At 46.1% G+C, this 20,605-nt stretch overlaps 1 protein-coding gene across 1 annotated transcript in view; it reads right to left on the bottom strand.

Annotated features, from left to right (window-relative positions):
- The window catches only part of LOC141270646 (uncharacterized), a 264,404-nt gene that overhangs the window by 2,643 nt on the left and 241,156 nt on the right, over nucleotides 1-20,605 (bottom strand). Inside the window, exons 2-6 of the mRNA XM_073680732.1 lie at nucleotides 14,129-14,274; nucleotides 13,824-14,003; nucleotides 13,615-13,738; nucleotides 13,434-13,531; nucleotides 13,145-13,235 (exon numbers count right to left, since the gene is read on the bottom strand). Of these exons, the coding sequence (XP_073536833.1) occupies nucleotides 13,145-13,235; nucleotides 13,434-13,531; nucleotides 13,615-13,738; nucleotides 13,824-14,003; nucleotides 14,129-14,206 (571 nt within the window). The 5' untranslated portion in view covers nucleotides 14,207-14,274. The remainder of the gene's footprint in view (nucleotides 1-13,144; nucleotides 13,236-13,433; nucleotides 13,532-13,614; nucleotides 13,739-13,823; nucleotides 14,004-14,128; nucleotides 14,275-20,605) is intronic.

Consider the following 20,605-nt stretch of genomic DNA (forward strand, 5'->3'; position numbering starts at 1 on the left):
ACTGTGTAATGTCATGTAGTGTTAATTTTGTCAATAAAACAGTTCCTAATAATCATGGAACCGCAACTTTACATTTCTTTGAAACCATGACAAATACATGACTATAAACTGTATAATTTTTCAAAACTAAGAATACTAAAACAAGCCAAGATCCCATAATACTCATGCATATGTACAGTGGTGCTTGAAAGTTTCAAAACCCTTCAGAATGTTTCATATTTCTGCATGAATTTAACCTCAAACTTGATCAGACTTTCTCACTAGTCCTAAAAGTAAATAGAGACCTAAATCAAAGGAGTCAAAAATCTTAGTTACTTGCCGGTAACGGGATTTTACAGAGCCCATGAAAGCACCACATGAGAGAGTGTATCCACCCATCAAGGACAGGAAACCTACTGAATAAAAGGGCGGTACCTCTCCTCTGCAACAGTTGGGTTTCAGAGTATGAGAGGACCTCCAGACAGTTACTAATACAACCATCACCAATCAAACTATACACCCCATAACGTAGTGCACACCAACCAGTGATAAAAGAGAGGGAATATAAGGTGCTGTCATGGGCTCTGTAAAATCCAGTTACCGGTAAGCAACTAAGATTTTTTTCCCTTCTCGCATGACAGCACCATCTGGGAGATTTATATAGAACAAACGCCTTAGGGAGGGATCACCGCTTGTAACACCTTTCTCCCAAAGGATAGATCAGCAGAGGACAGATCAAGTCGATAATGTTTATAGAAGGTAGAAGGAGAGGACCATGTCGCCGCCTTACATATCCTGTCGATAGATACTTCCGCCTTCTCAGCCCAGGAGGTTTCCACAGCCCTGGTGGAATAAGCCTTCAAGTTCTCTGGAACTGACACATTACTGGAAGAATAGGCTAAGCTAATGGCGTTCCTGATCCATCCAGTTAGGTTACCCCTTGAAACATTGAGGCCTTTCCTAACTCCCCGAAAGAAAACAAACAAGGCTTCACTCTTCCTCCACTGTTTTGTTACAGCTAAATACTCTAGCAGGACCCATCTAACATCTAGGGTGTGAAGTCTCTGCTCCTCTGCATTTTTAGGATTATTAAAAAAGGCAGAAAAATTTCCTGGCTTCTATGGAATTTGGAGGCTACTTTCGGGAGACAGAGTTATATTAAGACCAGACCCAACCTATCTGCAGCGACCTGCATATATGGGTTGTAATTCTACTGTTAACGCCTGTATGTCGCTGATTCTACAGGCCAAAGTCAGAGCCACCAATATCACCATTTTTAAGGTGAGTGTTGTAACTGGTAATTCCTTTAGCAGTTCAAAGGGGTTTTAGTTAATGCTTCCAGGACCAGATTTAGATCCCAGAGAGGTATTCTTGGGGTAGGTATTGACCTAGATCTGTCACACACCTTGAAGAATCTAATAATCCACATATCCGCCACCAAATTATAGCTATATAAGGCCCCTAGGGCCGACACCTGCACCTTAAGAGTGCTAATAGATAAGCCCATCTCCATACCTTTCTGGAGGAATTCTAATATGACACTTATTGGTATTTTACCTTTCAAGGATTACCCCTAACTAATCAAGTACTTTACCCACATTTTACTATACAGTACAGACCAAAAGTTTGGACACACCTTCTCATTTAAAGATTTTTCTGTATTTCATGACTATGAAAATTGTACATTCACGCTGAAGGCATCAAAGCTATGAATTAACACATGTGGAATTATATACTTAACAAAAAAGTGTGAAACAACTGAAAATATGTCTTATATTCTAGGTTCTTCAAAGTAGCCACCTTTTGCTTTGATGACTGCGTTGCACACTCTTGGCATTCTCTTGATAAGCTTCAAGCGGTAGTCACCGGAAATGGTTTTCACTTCACAGGTGTGCCCTGTCAGGTTTAATAAGTGGGATTTCTTGCCCTATAAATGGGGTTGGGGACATCAGTTGTGTTGTGCAGAAGTTAGGTGGATACACAGCTGATAGTCCTACTGAACAGACTGTTAGAATTTGTATTATGGCAAGAAAAAAGCAGATAAGTAAAGAAAAACGAGTGGCCATCATTACTTTAAGAAATGAAGGTCAGTCAGTCCGAAAAATTGGGCAAACTTTGAAAGTGTCCACAAGTGCAGTTGCAAAAACCATCAAGCGCTACAAAGAAACTGGCTCACATGAGGACCGCTCCAGGAAAGGAAGACCAAGAGTCACCTCTGCTTCTGAGGATAAGTTTATCTGAGTCTTCAGCCTCAGAAATCGCAGGTTAACAGCAGCTCAGATTAGAGACCAGGTCAATGCCACACAGAGTTCTAGCAGCAGACACATCTCTACAACAACTGTTAAGAGGAGACTTTGTGCAGCAGGCCTTCATGGTAAAATAGCTGCTAGGAAACCACTGCTAAGGACAGGCAACAAGCAGAAGAGACTTGTTGGGGCTAAAGAACACAAGGAATGGACATTAGACCAATGGAAATCTGTGCTTTGGTCTGATGAGTTCAAATTTGAGATCTTTGGTTCCAACCACCGTGTCTTTGTGCGACGCAGAAAAGGTGAACGGATGGATTCTACATGCCTGGTTCCCACCGTGAAGCATGGAGGAGGAGGTGTGATGGTGTGGGGGTGCTTTGCTGGTGACACTGTTGGGGATTTATTCAAAATTGAAAGCATACTGAACCAGCATGGCTACCACAGCATCTTGCAGCGGCATGCTATTCCATCCGGTTTGCGTTTAGTTGGACCATCATTTATTTTTCAACAGGACAATGACCCCAAACACACCTCCAGGCTGTGTAAGGGCTATTTGACCAAAAAGGAAAGTGATGGGGTGCTACGCCAGATGACCTGGCCTCCACAGTCACCAGACAACACCCCAATCGAGATGGTTTGGGGTGAGCTGGACCGCAGAGTGAAGGCAAAAGGGCCAACAAGTGCTAAGCATCTCTGGGAACTCCTTCAAGATTGTTGGAAGACCATTTCCGGTGACTACCTCTTGAAGCTCATCAAGAGAATGCCAAGAGTGTGCAAAGCAGTCATCAAAGCAAAAGGTGGCTACTTTGAAGAACCTAGAATATAAGACATATTTTTAGTTGTTTCACACTTTTTTGTTAAGTATATAATTCCACATGTGTTAATTCATAGTTTTGATGCCTTCAGTGTGAATGTACAATTTTCATAGTCATGAAAATACAGAAAAATCTTTAAATGAGAAGGTGTGTCCAAACTTTTGGTCTGTACTGTATATCCTAGTTGTCAGTCTCTACTCTGCTTAAAAGCAGAAAAACAGTCAGTTTGGGGAGAACCCTTTCCGGATCAATAATGCCCTTTCACACTCCAGGCCGTCAAATGAAGGCCAGACCTCTGGGGGATAGAAAACTGGACCCTGACTGAGGAGATCCGGAATATCTGGGAGAATCCATGGATTCAATACGGACATCATCCTTATTCATGCGAACCATGGTCTCTTGGGCCAGAATAAAGCAATCAAAATGATCCTCACTTGCTCCTCCCTGACTTTCCTCAATACCCCCGCAGAAACTTTACGACATTCACACACTCTCTGACTATATTCTACCACTGACATCCATATCTTCACTCCACGACACAGACAGCGTCACTGCTTTCTACAATGCCACTCTCGCATCAGCTGTTGACTCGGTCGCCCCTCTTGTGCATGGCAGAGCGCGACGAGTCAACAGGCAACCTTGGCAAAACAACCTCACTAAACAGCTTCGACAAGCGTCCAGGGTTGGGGAGCGGCGTTGGAAAAAAACACATACTCAAGATGACTTCACTGCATTCAAACAAGCAACACTCACATTTAAATCAGCACTCACCTCTGCTAAACAGGCCTACTTCACAACCTTCATATCTTCCCTATCCTACAACCTCAAACAGCTATTCAACAATTTTAACTCTCTCCTCCGCCCTCCACTGCCCCCTTCAACATCTCTTCTGAGGAGTTTGCCACACACTTCAAAAACAAGATTGACCAAACACAGCAAGTCTTTACTGCCTGATCACCACAACCCCTTTGTTTTTTTACACCATTGCCCTTGCCCCATAGCCTCCCTTCTCAACATCAAGGAAAGAGACCTTACTCGTCTCCTCTCCAAATCACACCTCACCACTTGTGCACTCGACCCCATCCCATCCCACCTCCTCCCCAACCTCACCCCCACATTCATCCCATCCCTAACTTCTGGCACCTTCCCCGCTGCCTTCAAACATGCCACAATCACGCCCATCCTCAAAAAGCCATCCCTCGACCCAACCGCCTTGTCAGCTACCGCCCCATATCGCTGCTCCCATTTGCCTCCAAACTACTCGAGCAACACGTTCACGCTGAACCTTCCTCCCACTTCTCATCTACCTCTCTCTTCGACAACTGACAATTGATTTCCGCCCCCACCATTCCATCGAAACAGCCCTTACCAAAATCACCAATGACTTACTTACAGTAAAGCTAACAGACATTTCTCTGCACTCCTTCTTGACCTGTCCTCTGCTTTCGATACAGTTGACCACTGCCTCCTACTACAGATCCTCTCTTCCTTCGGCGTCAAAGACCTTGCCCTATCTTGGATCTCCTCATACCTTTCTAACAGCACATTTAGCGTCTCCCACTCCCACACTACCTCCTCACCCCGCCCCCCCTCTCTGTTGGAATCCCTCATGGCTCTGTGCTAGGATCCCTACTCTTCTCAATCTATACCCTTGGCCTGGGACAGCTCATAAAATCCCATGGCTTCCAGTACCATCTGTATGCTTTTGACACCCAGATCTACCTCTATGGCCCAGACGTCACCTCTCTGCTGTCCAGAATCCCAGCATGTCTAGCAGCCATACTTTCCCCTGTACCAGCAATCCACTGCCCAACCCTTGACTCTGCCCTGTCCTTCAAACCCCACATCCAAGCTCTCGCCACCTCCTGTCACCTCCCAAATATTTCCAGAATCCGTCCTTTCCTCAACCCTCAATCTACTAAACTGCTTGTGCATGCCCTCATCATCTCCCGCCTCGACTACTGCAATATCCTCCTTTGTGGCCTACCTGCTATCACTCTCGCACCCCTCCAGTCCATCCTTAACTCTGCTGCACGACTGGTCCATCTCTCGCCTCACTACTCCTCTGCTAACCCCCTTTGCAAATCCCTTCACTGGCTCCCAATTGCCCAGCGTATCCAGTTCAAACTACTAACACTGACCTACAAAGCCATCCATAACCTCTCTCCTCCGTTCATCTCTGAACTAATCTCCCGATACATTCCCTTACGTAATCTCCGGTCTGCCCAAGACCTCCTCTCCTCCACACTTATCCGTTCCTCGCCCAATCGCCTCCACGATTTATTCCGAATATCCCCCATCCTATGGAATTCTGTGTCTCAACACGTCCGATTATCCGCCACACTTGGATTCTTCAGACAAAACCTGAAACCCCATCTCTTAAAACAAGCTTACAGCCTGCCATGACCTTGCTTACTGCCACGTCAACAACACCGGAGCTACTGCAACCCCCCCAACCTACTGTCTTCCTCCCCGTTCCTGTAGAATGTAAGCCCGCAAGGGCAGGGTCCTCTTCCCAGTCTATCATTGTTAGTTTGTTTACTGTAAATTATATCTGTATTTTGTATGTAACCCCTTCTTATGTACAGCACCATGAAATCAATGGCGCTATATAAGTAAATAATAATAATACTGCGGGAATCAACATGAATGGGGGGGGGGGCAGGAGTAGGCAAGGTTGAAGTCCCAGGGAATCTGCAACGTACCCACTGCACAAGGTTTCTCTCTTGGATTCAGAGAGCAGAAGTTTTTTCTTTTCCTGTTTTGCTTGTTTGCAAACAGGTCTATATCTGGCTGTCCCCACCAATCCACGATCTGTTGGAATATTGCCGGATTTAGTTCTCATTCTCCTTCGTTTAGTGTGTTCCAACTCAGAAAGTCTGCTTCCCTTTCGTTTCCCTTTTATGTGAAGCGCTGTCAGGATTTGTCAGCAAAATTAGAGGGTGGGATCTTGTGCCCCCTTAATGGTTGATGTAGGCGACTGTTGTTCGGTTGTCTGACATGATGCAAACATGATGCCATTGCAAGAGGGAAAGGAACTTTATCACTGCATTTCTTACTGCCAACAACTCTTTCATAATTGAGGAATAATCCCTCTAGGTCTTCAATCAGACTCCCTGGACTATGAAATCCCTCAGATGCGCTCCCCATCCATCCGAGCTTGCGTCTGTCGTGATTATGTCCTTGATCTGATATGACCAACGGACTCCCTGTGACAGGTTCTCTAATTCCAACCACCATGTCATGGAATTGATATTCAATGGGGAAAGTGTTATCTTTCCCTCTAAACAGCCCTTAAGCCTTTTTTCTCTCTTTTAGAATGCCCTGTTGCAAATATCTGGAGTGAATCTGGGCCCATTGGACTGCTGGAATACAGGAAGTCTTTGTCACTAGCAGTGACATTGCCTTAGTTTTAGCAGCAGTCAAAAAAACAGTTATTACCCTAAGAAAGGCAATGACTTTGTTCTTCTTTTGTTCTGGCAGTAGACAAGTCTGCTCTCGAGTTTAAGATGAGCCCTAAGAAAGACTGAACCCTCCGTGGTGGTTCCAGTTTTGACTTTTCCAAGTTTAGCAGCCATCTGCTTACCGACCACTAGAAAATCTGCAAGGAAGAATGGCAGAGGATCCCCAAATCCAAGTGTGAGAAACTTGTTGCATCATTCCCAAGAAGACTCATGGCTGTACTAGCTCAAAATGGTGCTTCTACTCAATACTGAGCAAAGGGTCTGAATACTCTATGACCATGTGGTATTTCAGTTTTTCTTTTTTAATAAATTTGCAAAAATTTCTACATTTCTGTTTTTTCCAGTCAAGATGGGGTGCAGAGTGTACGTTAATGAGAAAAAAATGAACTTTTTAGAATTTACCAATTGGCTGCAATGAAACAAAGAGTGAAAAATTTAAAGGGGTCTGAATACTTTCCGTACCCACTGTATAAGGCACTCTCAAGAATTTTTGATCTTCCACATGGCTTTGGATGTGGTAATAGGCATCCTTCAGGTCTAGCAAGCTCGTAACATTCTGGAAACAGCATCTTTATGGCCGACTTTATAGACTCCATCTTGAAGGGTCTGTAGACAAGAAATGTGTTCAACCCCTTCAGGTTCACTATGGTCCTGAAGGTGCCCTCTGGCTTTTTTATTAGGAATAGGAGGGAATAGAATCCCTTCCCTTGCTCCTGTTCTGGCACATCCATCAGGACTTGCTTCTGCACCAGATTTAACACTTCCGTCTCCAGAGCTAATTGTTCCCTGGAATCCCTGGGGGACGATATTCTGAGGGTGTGCCAGGGAACAGACTTGAACTCCAGTTTTAGCCTTGATCGTATTATTCCCAAAATCCAGGCGCTGGATGAAATCTTCTCCCAAGCAGGCAGGAAGTGGGACATCCTTCCTCCTACCTGGGGAAGTCCGTCACTTAGAAGGTTTTCTAGCCTCAGAGGAAGGGCCCCCGAACATGAAGCCTCCACTTTTTGGCTTCTTCTCCTTCCATTTCCCATTTTTAGGGGATTTGTTTCGGTTATACCTTCTTTTACGAAGGAATTCATATACTGTGGCATGGACACACTGGGAAATCCTTTCTTCCTGTCTGCCGCTTTGTCTAGTATATCGTCTAGTGCTTGTCCAAAGAGAAATTCTCCTTCACATGGGATCGAGCATAGCTTGGTCTTGGTATGGACATCCCCAGGCCAGCTCTTGAGACATAGTGCTCTATGGGCAGCATTCGATAGATTTGCTGACCTGACTGCCAATCTCACCGAGTCCACAGAGGCATCCGCGAGGAAGGCATCAGCTACCTGCATCAATAAGAGATTAGTCAGGATCTTATCCCTAGGGATGTTGTTCTTAACCTGATCCTCAAATTGCTGCAACCAAATCATCAACGACCTGGCCATGCAGGTTGCCGCAACTGCTGGTTTTAATGCCCCCACTGAGGACTCCCATGTCTGCTTCAGATATGTTTCCACTTTTTTATCCAGAGAATCCTTCAGAGTGCCCAGATCTTCGAAAGGCAAGGTAGATTTTATGGATGACTTGACCACCGCCACGTCAATTGCTGAATCAGTGATTTAAGGGAGTCTTTAACTTCTGCCTTAATTATGGATTTTAAATCCATGGCAAAGTTGGGGGTTTCTTCAGAGATGGTCTTCTGAATACAATCGAGGCATAGTCTTTTCATATGCGTGCTGGGTAGGTTATCCCCACACAGCGCACATTCTTTATTTTACCTTGGCGCTACACTTCTTGGACCTTTCCTAGTAAAGAATACAAAAAGAAAGGGACCTACTTAACATGGTCAACTTTCACAAACATTACTCACCTCAGATCTGCCGTTCAGTCTTGGGTACCGGAGATTGTGGCTGGATCAGTTCACGTAATCGTTCTCCCCTGCAGGTGGTAGACTCACAACCTGCCCTGTTCCTCTGGCTGGTCTTGCCGCCACTGGTCTGGCTGCCACGTCTCTGACGGTGATGCTGCTGCTGCCGTGGTAGATGTGGCTGCTCCTCAAGCGCATCCCTTATCAGGATGAAGAAATTTCAGGTCTCCGCCATCTTGTGGCCACCCCTCCATTATATACCAGAGGGACACCACAGCCACATCTCCTCTTCAGTAGCGGCCCCTCCCATGGAATCACTGGGTTAGACTAACTATTCCGGTGCGCTGTGTGCAGGGGGCCTCGGCCAACCCAGGTCACGTGCAGACCCAGATTGCCGCATCGCTTTCTAGCACGCTGCATCATCAGGGTGCGCCGGACCTCTCACTAGCGCGCCCTGCATGTGCGCAGACCAGGCAGCATGTTTCTGGCACGCTCAGCACAGGGCACGCCGACCAGAGCACCCTGGAGTGCGCAGACCCAGGACATCATGACGGCAGGAGACTTTTGTCAAAGAGGTCTCCGCCTGCACGCCGCTGCACACCCCAACCTCCTGGCTGGCGGTGGTATCTCCAGCTCGGAAGGCATCCTGGATCCACGGACACCCTCCAGACCTGGATAAGTCCAACGTACCACCCACTTCTGGGTTCCCTCAAAGACAGGAAACCAAACTGATGCGGAGGAGAGGTACCGCCCTTTTATTCATTAGGTTTCTTGTCCTTGATGGGCGGATACCCTCTCTAAGGTGGTGCTGTCATGGGAGAAGGGGAATATATTAGATTGTCATTTTTTTTTTTTAATGAGGAAAGAGATCGAATATCACATTTCTAAGTGTGGTATAATTATGTGAGCATTTGCTATCAGTATCTGGCATGACCTCTTTGTGCAGCAATAAATGCATCTATACGTTTCTGGCAACTGTTTAGCCCTGGACATCAGTTAACAGGAATTTTAATCTAATTCATCCATACAAAACAGCTTTAACTCTGTTATACTGGCAGGTTTTCCCTCATGAACTGCTCGCTTCAGGTCCCTCCACAACATTTCTATAGGATTAAACTCAGGACCCTTGGCCATTCCAAAACTTTAGTTTATTCCTCTTTAGCCATACTTTTGTCTAATGACTTGTGTGTGTTGGGTCATTATCTTGCTGCATACCCCATGTTCTCTTGAGCTCATGGACAGATGCCCTATTTCCATTAGAATATGCTAATTTAATTCAGAATTCATTGTTCCATCAATCATGGCAGCCGTCCTGACTCAGATGCAGCAAAACAGGTAAAGCATGATACCACCACGACCGTGTTTCACAAATGGTATGAAGTTATTCTGCTGTAGTGTAGTGTTTTTCTTTCTCCTTGCATAACATGTCCCACTGAAACCAAAAAGCTCTATTGTGGTCTCATCCATTCACAAAACCTGCTGGCTTGGCATCTGAACTGCAGATGGGGAGCCACATTCCTCTCGGAGAGCAGTGGCTTTCTACTTGCAATCCTGCCATGCATATAATTGTTATTCAGTGTCCTTCTGATGGTAGTCTAATGTGAGGGAGGCCTTTAGTTGCATAGAGGTTATCTTGGGTTCGTTTGTGGCATCGCAGACTATTATACATCTAGCTATTGGAGTGATCTTTGCTAGCTGACCACTCCTGGGAAGGGTAATAATGGTCTTGAATTTCATCCATTTAAATACAATCTGTCTGACTTTGAATCTATGGAGTCCAACCTCTTTAGAGATAGTTACAAAACTATTTCAGCCTGATGAGCATCAACAACTCTTGTTTTGAGGCCCTCAGAAATCTCTTATGTTCATACCATGAGATGCTTTCACAAACAGATATTGAGAAAATCAGACTTTGATAGATCCCTATTCTTTCAATTAAAGGAGTATTCCCATCTCTAAGATCCTATCCCAATATGTAGTAGGTGTAATAATAATAATATTAGCACATACCTCCAATTAGAAATTTAGCATAGTTTTTCTGATTTGCTATGTCTCATACCCCATATAGGGCATTGCAGGACCTTAGGTATCCATGGCTACGTCCACTGATACGGTGAGTTAGCCAGTTTCTAGTGGTCATAATCATGGATACCGAAGGTCCTGAAATGCTTGCACAGGAGGAAAGAGACATAGCGAATCAAAAAAACTATACTACATTTGTAATTGGAAGTATTTGCTAATATCATTATTACTACACCTGCTACATATTGGGATAGGATCTTGGAGATGGGAATACCCCTTTAAATAGGTTACCCCCTCTAAACTGACTGTCATCCCATTGAAAACACCAAACACTAATTTTACCTTCAAATTATCTGGTAATCCTAAAGGATCATTTGCCTCATTTAAAAGACGAGTCTGATCATTTTGACTCATTTGTTTGATTCTCTATCTAATTTAAAGACTTAGGTGAAACTTATGCAGAAATATGGAAAATTTAGACTAATTCACAAACTTTCGAGCACAATTGTAAATTAAAATGTCTGGAGCTCGTCAGTGATAGAATTCTTGGTCATCATATGGCTGTACTGAATAAGAAGAATATTAACCATTTGATTCACAGGGAAATGACAGGCCTGTTAGCAATATTAATGCATGCAAATAGATCAGCTCTACATATCTCCTAGGACTAGAGTCTTGCAAACATAATACATGGTCTCCGTTTGACTCTGACCAGACTGGGCTATGGAGTCTAAGCAATCCCCTAGTCTTCACCTTGTAGTCTACCATATTTTTTGGACTATAAGACGCACCAGACCATAAGACACACCTAGGTTTTAAAGGAGGAAAATAGGAAAAAAAATGTAAGCAAAAAAATGTGGTCATGATGCCCTGTTATGGGGGAGGGGGTCTGCTGCTGACACTGGTACTGGGGTAATGTCCCCCAATTCTGTTACTATCCTCCATCCTGGTATGTATTGCCCCTCCTTCCTGGTATAAGTGGCCCCCCATCCCATCCTGGTATGCATGGCACCCCTTGATCCCCCATCCTGGTATGCATGGCACCCCTTGAGCCCCCATCCTGGTATGCATGGCACCCCTTGAGCCCCCATCCTGGCATGCATGGCACCCCTTGAGCCCCCATCCTGGTATGCATGGCACCCCTTGAGCCCCCATCCTGGTATGCATGGCACCCCTTTATACCCCATCTTGGTATTCATGACACCCCTTGATTCCCCATCCTGGTATGCATGGCACCCCTTGAGCCCCCATCCTGGTATGCATGGCACCCCTTGAGCCCCCATCCTGGTATGCATGGCACCCCTTGAGCCCCCATTCTAGTACGCATGGCACCCTCTGAGCCCCCATCCTGGTACGCATGGCACCCTCTGAGCCCCCATCCTGGTATGCATGGCACCCACTGAGCCCCCATCCTGGTATGCATGGCACCCACTGAGCCACCATCACTCTGCCTACAAAAAAAAAAAAATAAACACTCATACTCACCTCCTCTCTCCTCCAGCGCTGTCCCTCTCTGCTACCGACACTCACTGTGTGAGCCGCGCGTGGCAGGGCGCGCATGGCGTCCCTGCCATGGGCCCTCACACAGTGTGAGACACTGTGCTGGAATAGTCAATGCTTCCCACGCCGGGATTGTGTGCGTGGGGAGCAGTGACAATTCAGTCTGTTCAAGAGCCGGCACACTGTACCGCAGCGCGGCTCCTGCTGCCGCTCTGTGGTCAGTGTGCCTGCTATTAAAGACCATGAATATTCACTACAACCCATGTGTAGCGTTGCTATCTTTTAAGCGGTTTTCTCATATTCTCTTCTGATTACACTTCCTGGGGTTCTTGCAGAGGTACTCACCTGGTCCTTGACTAGACACGACCGCGTCACCAAATGCCAGCTGTCTGGCAACAGTGGGCCTGGGAAGGGCTCTGCCAAAGTCCCCCTTCCAATCACTGGGAGCTGGGTGAAAAGTATTCCCGGCCCTCAAGGGCTCAGCTGGGCAGCTTGCGCTAAGTGCGTCTGTGGCTGTGCCTTTGCTGGTTTGATGCCAGTCTTGCTGGATCTCTCTGCGTAACGCATAACAAATGTCTCCACAGAACAGAATACCAAAACGTGTGTGCCTTACTTATATCATCTTGAGCATATTGGTGCTGAATTTCTTGTGCTTTTTTGGTCAGTAGAGAAGTACATCTTGGTTTTCGGAAATGAAGACCATTAGCACTATGCAAACTAAAACCTCAGTGACTGTTCCCACCAAATCTTTCTGCAGTTCTTTTGCATTTGAGGGCTTTTGACCACTTGGCTCCTCAGGAACCTGGTGGAAACCTATCAGGGTTTCTTAAATAACTCTAAGACTGCAAAAGTAGGTAAAAGTGGTAGTTTGTTGTGAATTTGGAGAAACTGCTTGTTATATTAGTTTTCTTAAGCTATTTAACATTTACTTATTTCATTTGTTTATTCCAAACAGCAGAAAGTTTGTAAAATTCAGCCCTACTTGAGTTAGCAGCAACCTCCAAATTATTGTTAACCTCTGTCCAGATATTTTGGATATTTTGACGAACCTCGAATAAGAGAAGTATTACAGGCTGAGTAAAAATGTACAACGGGATTGTCTTAATGACTTTATCATATTTTCATCCATATCTATTTAATATTTTGGCAGAAGGAACGAATTTAATGCTGAAAAACTTCAAACTCCAAAGAGTTCACAAAATGGTAGTGGCCAGTGACTCAAAATAATCTGTGACTTATCTGCATTTAGAGGTTACTACTCACCTGGGCAGTTATCTGTAGGAATCTCCTCTTTATACCACTCAACACCATTCACAAATGTCTTTGTAGTATTAATATAAATCAGATCTTCACCCTGAAACAAATGTTGTAAGAGTCACAGACAGATGGAGAAGTCCCATCTATGATCAGCTCTAATCCTGCCATCTCCACCGTTCTCATTACACAAGTATAAAACATATAATACTGGTGGATAAAACAAGACTGAGCACAAGACCTTCACAGCCGTCTACACATCATAGAGGAGATCTCATGACACCTTCTCTCCATCTACCTGATGATCCTGAGGAACAATGGGATTTTTTTGTTTACAGTCCTGTGGAAGAAGAGGACGGGGACATCTCTCTGGTGTTGTCCTTTTACTGGATAGAACTGGAGAAAACACATACAGGGACTGAATTCATTCTTTACATACAAATAATTATAGGTAGTCTGAATTTAGTCCTGTCTATTACCTGGCGATGTGAGGGGCTGGGGAACCTCCATCATGACGTCCTTGTATAGATCTTTCTGTCCTTCTAAATACTCCCACTCCTCCATGGAGAAGTAGACAGCAACATCCTGACACCTTATAGGAACCTGACACATACAAAGATACCGTGTCATCTCCCCAATCCCTTCATAGCATTACTGTATAATGTCCCAGCATTCCCAGCAGTGTCACCTCTCCATTCAGCAACTCAATCATCTTGTAGGTGAGTTCTAGGATCTTCTGGTCATTGATGTCCTCATGTATCAGGGGGTGAGGTGGAGGCACACTGATTGGGCTCAAGGTTCTTCCCCATTCCTCGGACACAGGGGCCTGACAGCACTCACTAGAGGTCTTCTTTACTACGGTGTAATCCTGGTTATGGAGAGACACATTAATAAATCTCACTACAGACATTTCCAGAGTCCTCACCTCTCCAGTTCTGTCTGTTATTCCCATAGATAAGAATGATGTAATGTGACGTCATCAGAATCTCTCACCTCTCCAGTAAGCTGGAAGAGGATCTCTAGGGTGAGGTGTAATATCCTATCTGACATCTTGTCTCGGTCTCTATCCATCCTTGACGGGTCAGGAAAATTCTCTTTTATAGAAGATCTCCACTGAGAGGATCCAATATTGTAGGGACCTGAATAAGAAAAAGATGAGCTGATGTAACATCATAGAGAGCCTATGTAGTGATGAGCGAGCATGCTCGCTACTGCTAGCCCGAGCATCTCACTGCTCGAGATGCTCTGTGCTTGTCGAGTATTTCCGGGGTTGCTCGGCGGGAGCTCGGGTCCCCTCCCTGCATGTCTGGCGCTCTTTACAGAGCCAATGAACATGCAGGGATTGTCTGCCACTCACAGTAGTGCTGCAGCCATGTTGGTTGTGGGCATTACAGTTATTGGCTGGCCGCACAGCGTCATCAGATCTATATCAGACCTGGCGCCGCCATGCACGTCACAGTCACTCCGGAATCAGAGTAGGGAGAGGTGCTGCTGAGCTAGGGAGAGATTTGCTTGTTTCTAGTTAGTGTAGGTGTACCAAACTATATTAGAGACACATATCCATCTCAACAAACAGTCCTTCTGAGGACTAATAAGTCTGCAGAGATATCGCTCAGGCAGTGTATATAGGCAGGCAGGGTATATAGCACAAGAGGCTCCATTCCAGTTTTGTCTGCTGCTGCTGTTAGATATTTATAGAAATAGGCCCAGGTCTCAGGGGCCAGGAATCTTTTTTTTTTTGGATCTTAATCCTCATTATTTGCTTAAAAAGCAATCCAGAGAACACCGTTTTTCTGCGCCATTTGCTTGCTGGCACTGCAGAATATCAGCCAGGTCCTTTCCATATTACAGCGCTAAAAATCCAGCTATTTAAAACTGTGGTTTGTCCGTCACACGGATCACATATAATTGCGCTGAAAATACTGCCATTTCCGGCCTCCATTAAAAATTTGTTTCAGTGTGTCAGTGAAGCTATTGACACCAGTTTTCTGTTCAAAATAGTTACCTACAGGCCAGGTATTTAAAACTGTGTTTTCTCTACGTCACACGGTTCACATATACGCTTTCAGAAAATACTGCTATTTCTGGCCTCCATTAACAATTTAAAAATATTGTCCTCCATTTAAAATGGGCAAGGGACGGGGAACTGGATGTGATGGTGATGGTGCATGCAGAGGCCGAGGCCGTGGGCAAGCTGAAATTGTGCCACAACAAACACCCACATCTTCTCGCTCGACCTTCCTGTCCCAATTAATAGGGGACCGCAGAACACCACTATTGAACACAGAGCAGTGTGAAAAGGTTATTGGCTGGATAGCAGACAATGCTTCCAGTCACTTAGCCACCACCACCACCTTGTCTTCCACATGGTCAAGTCTCAGTAGCTGTGAGTCTGGACCGCATTATTCCTCACCCTGAACCTCCTTCCTCCCACCATGCCGAGTGCCCAGAGACAACTGATCACACACTTGGACACTCCGAAGAGCTGTTCACTTTTCCATTTATAGATTCGGGCCTCTGGCCCGGTCCACTTGAAGCGGCGCAAGAGGAGACCGCATGTAGCGATGCCCAAATATTTGATCAGCCACGGTCACACGAAAGCGACGGTGGGAAAGTGTCACAAGAGGTGGACGATGATGAGACACAATAGCCAGAAATTCAGGAGGAGGACCAGAGTGCGGAAGTGGAAGACGAGGAGGTGGATGATCTAGTAACTGACCCAACCTGGCAGGAGGACATGCAGAGCGAGGAGGGCAGCACACAGGGGGAGGGAGGCAGAGCACCCCAACAAGCAGGAAGAAGCAGTGTGGTGGCAAAAGACAGAAGGCAGGCCAGCATCAGCAGGGGTGGCAAAACCACCAGCCTGACCATCACCAGCATGGTCAGGCACATGGCAGCAAAGCACCCAACTTTGTGGGCCGAACCCCAGTGTCTGCGGGTGGCACCACTGCTTCTTCCACTGCTGTGCATGCAAGCCAATCCCCTGTCCATGGTGCATGCAAAGATGCCTCCTGCCCTGCACCTGTCATTGCACACTCTCAAGTAGCAGCATCAGGAAGCACGTCCACGTCCTTGTCCCAGTTCATCGTTCAGTTGTCCATACCCCAGTCCTTGGAACGTAAGTGCAAATACGCAGCCAACGCCCCACAGGCCACACTACTAAATTCCCACATTTCGCGACTGACTGCTTGCTATCGAAATGTTGCCTTTTAGGCTCGTGGAGACGGAAGCAGTCTGCAACCTGATGGCGGCGGCCATTCCTGGGTACTCGGTCCACAGCCGCCACTATTTCTCCCGGTGTGCCCTGCCCGCATTACACAAGCACGTGTCCCAAAACATTAGCCGTGCCCTCAACAACGCAGTTACCGGGAAAGTCCACCTAAGTGCTTGTGGGCAGGGACGGTACATCTTGCTGACGGCACACTAGGTTAACATAATGGAAGCCGGGACCCAGTCGGACCATGTGACGGAACACGTCCTCCTGACGCCAAGGATCGCAGGCCCTAGGTCAATCAGGGTTGTCCCCACAGTCTACAGCTCTTGCACCTCATCCTGTTCAGCCTTCTCCTCTTCAGCCTCCATCTCTGAAATGACCACATCAGTCACAGGCTGGAAGCACTACAGCACTGTCTCGGCCAAGCGGCAACAGGCTGTGTTGAAGCTAATATGGTTAGGTGACAAACCACACAATGCTGAAGAGTTGTTGACAGATCTGAAAGAGCAGGCAGATATGTGGCACACACCGCTGAACCTACAGCCAGGCATGGTCGTGTCTGACAATGGCAGGAACCTGGTAGCGGCTCTGAGGCAAGGTGAGCTCACTCACATAAAATGCCTGGCCCATGTGCTTAACCTCGTGGTTCAGCGATTTCTCAGATCTGCTTGTTAAAGTAGGCCGCCTGTGTGCCCATTTTAGAAATTCACCTACAGCTTCCGCCGCCCTTGCCGTGTTTCAGCAGCGTCTGCAGCCTCGGGCTCACAGACTAGTGTGTGATGTCCCCACGAGTTGGAACTCTACACTGCAGATGTTGGGAAGAATTTGTGAGCAGAAGAGGGCAGTTGTTGAGTACCAGCATCAACAAGGCCGTCTGTATTCAGTTCAGACTCCACACATAAGACCTCAGGAGTGGACATGGATATCAGACATATGTACCATCCTCCAAAACTTTGAGGACTCCACCAAGACGGTGAGCGGCGATGAGACCATAATTAGCGCCACCATCCCACTTCTCTGTCTTCTGAAACGCTCTCTGCTCACAATCATAGAGGATGCATTGCAGGCGGAGTACGATGAGATGGAGCAAGGAACCATACAGGGTGATTACACACAGCCCAGCCTCATCTCATCCCAATGTGGATTGGGTGACAATGAGGAAAAGGAGGAGGAGGAGGAAGAACAGGAGATAGTTTCATGCGCTATAGACGGTACTACCTGCACAACTGTCATACCGTCTGTTCAGCGTGGATGGCCTGAGGACAGAGAGGAGGAGGAGAGAATGGTCACTAGTCCTCTTGGTGAGGACACGGAAGTCTTGCCTGTTACCATTCTGGCACACATGGCTGAGTTTATGTTACACTTCCTTTCCCATGACCCTCGCGTTCTTTTGGGTGACAGTCATTACTGGTTGGTGACACTTCTAGACCCACTCTACAAGGAGAACTTAATATCTCTTATTCCTGAGGCGGACACGTCTACAAAAATGGGGCAGTACTAGAAGGCCCTTGTTGCGGAACTATTAAAAAAATTCCCATCTGAAAACGCTGGCGGCAGAGGTCACAGTTCGTTGGACAACAAAGGACTACAGGCGAGAGAGACACAACTCCAATCCAGAAGAGGCAGGGGAACACTGTCAAAGTTCTGGGAGACTTTTCTCAGCCCCTCCCATCGCACAGGCCCTGAGGCGTAGGGTACTCTCACAAGGAGTGCTTGGGAACATGCTGAGGGAGTACCTTGCTGACCGTACCAACATCCTCCATGATTCCTCGGTGCCTTATAATTATTAGGTATTCAAGCTGGATACGTGGAATGAACTGGCTCTCTATGCCTTGGAGGTCCTGGCCTGCCCTGCCGCTAGCGTTTTATCAGAGCAGGTTTTTAGTGCAGCTGGTGGAATTATAACTGATAAGCACATCCACCTGTCAACTGTAAATGTTGACAGGCTGACTCTTATAAAAAATGAACAAGGGCTGGATTGGGCTAGACTTCTCAACACCACCAAATGATAGCAAAAAAGAAGCAAGACAAAAATATATCTCATACCCTACCATAATTATATATAAATGTAAAGCAAAGTTGCATAATAAATATAGGGTACTTAGTGAACTATTTTTGATCAAAAAAAGTATACAAGCCGTCCCACCAGCGGCAAGGTGACCCTAAATTGGGACGGTACCTATACTGCCTATATTAAAAACCTTACTGTATATCAAAGTTGAAATAATGCATATAAAAGGGTAGACAAATAGGACCAAATGATAGCAGCGTAACAAACTCAAATCCAGTGTCTTTTTTTGGGAGGTGTATTCCCATGCACCTTTTCACACCCACACATGGGTATACGCTTCCTGATTTTGGCTATTTGCTCTTGTCCTCCTTCTTTTCCTCATCCCCATCCACCACCACCATATCACAAGGGTGACCGTGGTCCGTGATGCAACACCCAGATAATTTTTTTAAAGGGTGTTTATGATGCCCGTAAAAAAAAATTTTTTTACACAGTATGTTCATGTATACCCCCCCAGGGGTAAATGTTTGTCAGCCCATACACTTAGTGCATGGGCATTACAAGTATAGGAGACCAGCTCCTTTCTAATGGGAACATTTTTTTTTTTATGAGGCCCTCTACCTCTCTTCCAAGAGTCATTGGAGTTCCTCCAAATTTTTGGCAGCCATTGCTTCACTGCATAGGCAAACAGTATTGGAGACCCTCTCCTTTCTAAAGGGAACATGTCGTACTCGTTACTGTGGCCGTGCTCTATGTGTCTTTAAATTGTTAGTGGGGTTTTTCCCAAATTTTGGCAGCTCTTGCAGTCACAGCATGGGCATTACCACTATAGGAGACCCGCTCCTTTATAATCGGTACATTTTTTTGCTGAGACCCTCCTCTATGTCTCTTCAAAGGGGTATTGGGTTGCGTCCGAATTTGTGGCAGCCCTTGCAGTCACGGCATATGCAAAAACAGTATAGGAGACCCACTCGTTAATAATGGGAACAACAAAGCATAGCCGGCTGATGGCTCTCTAACAATAGCGAGGGCTGACTGCTAGCCTTTTAAGAATAGTAAGGACCGCCTGATGGCCCTATAAAAATAGGCTTTGTGACTTTCAGAGTTCCTCCATCATAAATGAAACAGGATGTGTCTGATGATGTGTCACACACCACATGGACAGATAAGGTTGTAAAATGTTAAAATGACATTTCCTGGAGAATGCATATGTCTTAAAAAATTACATAAAAAAAACAAAAAACAGTAGGATCTTTCTTTAGTATAAAAAACAGAGTCGCCAATGTAATCTCAATGTAATCACAATGTTCAGCTCCTGCACCTCCTCCTCCATCTCTGAAATGACCACATCAGTCACAAGCTGAAAGCACTGCAGCACTACCTTGGCCAAGCGGCAACAGGCTGTCCTGAAGAGAACATGCTTAATGCTTAGGTGACAAACTGCCCAGCACTGCAGAGTTGTTGAAAGGTGTAACACAGCAGCCTGATCTGTGGCTCTCACCGCTGAACATACAGCCAGGCATGGTCGTGTGTGACAATGGGCGGAACCAGCTGACGGAGAAATGACAGTCGGTGTAGATACGGTTTCCCACTATGCCAGTCCTTTCACCGAGCTAAAGAATATGGCTGTGGTGAAATACAACTCCCACTGAGAAGCTGTTTCAGATTGAAAAACATTGGGGGGCCCACCAGAGGATTTGATTCTGAGGGCTCCTCTTTCTCTCCTGCTCAAGAGCTCCATAGCAGCTGCAAAGTTAGCACTATCGTGAAGTCTCCTGATGGAGAAGCCAGGGCCCACCCGAGGATTCTCTGGTGAGCCCGTCCAATCCTGCTGAGAAGCAGCCCTGGCTAAGAAAAGTGTGTGAGAAGGTTCCTGGACACTCTATGGTTGCATTTTTAATGTGGACTGGATCCGTACCATCCATGGCCACATTCACCTGTCCACGTGTTTATGGTTAGGCGGTCCTTCCCAGTAAGTGCACTAGGGAGGGCACAAGTAATGTTGTGGGACCCATGCTTGTGGAAGGCGGAGATGATACCGGGAGAAATAGTGGCGGCTGGGGACCGAGTATGGACACCTGGCCGCCGTCGGCATGAGGTTGTGAAAAGCTTCCGCCTCCACGAGCCTAAAAGGCCACATTTCAAGTGAAAGGAGCTTTAGAGGACTTCCTGGAGAAATGACAGCTGGAGTAGATATGGTTTCCCAAGACCTTTCACCAAGCTAAAGAATATGGCTGTGGTGAAA

Source organism: Phyllobates terribilis, unplaced genomic scaffold, assembly GCF_046119375.1.
Source record: "Phyllobates terribilis strain yellow unplaced genomic scaffold, ASM4611937v1 Scaffold_5__5_contigs__length_657084704, whole genome shotgun sequence".
In the NCBI taxonomy this organism is placed as follows: domain Eukaryota; kingdom Metazoa; phylum Chordata; class Amphibia; order Anura; family Dendrobatidae; genus Phyllobates; species Phyllobates terribilis.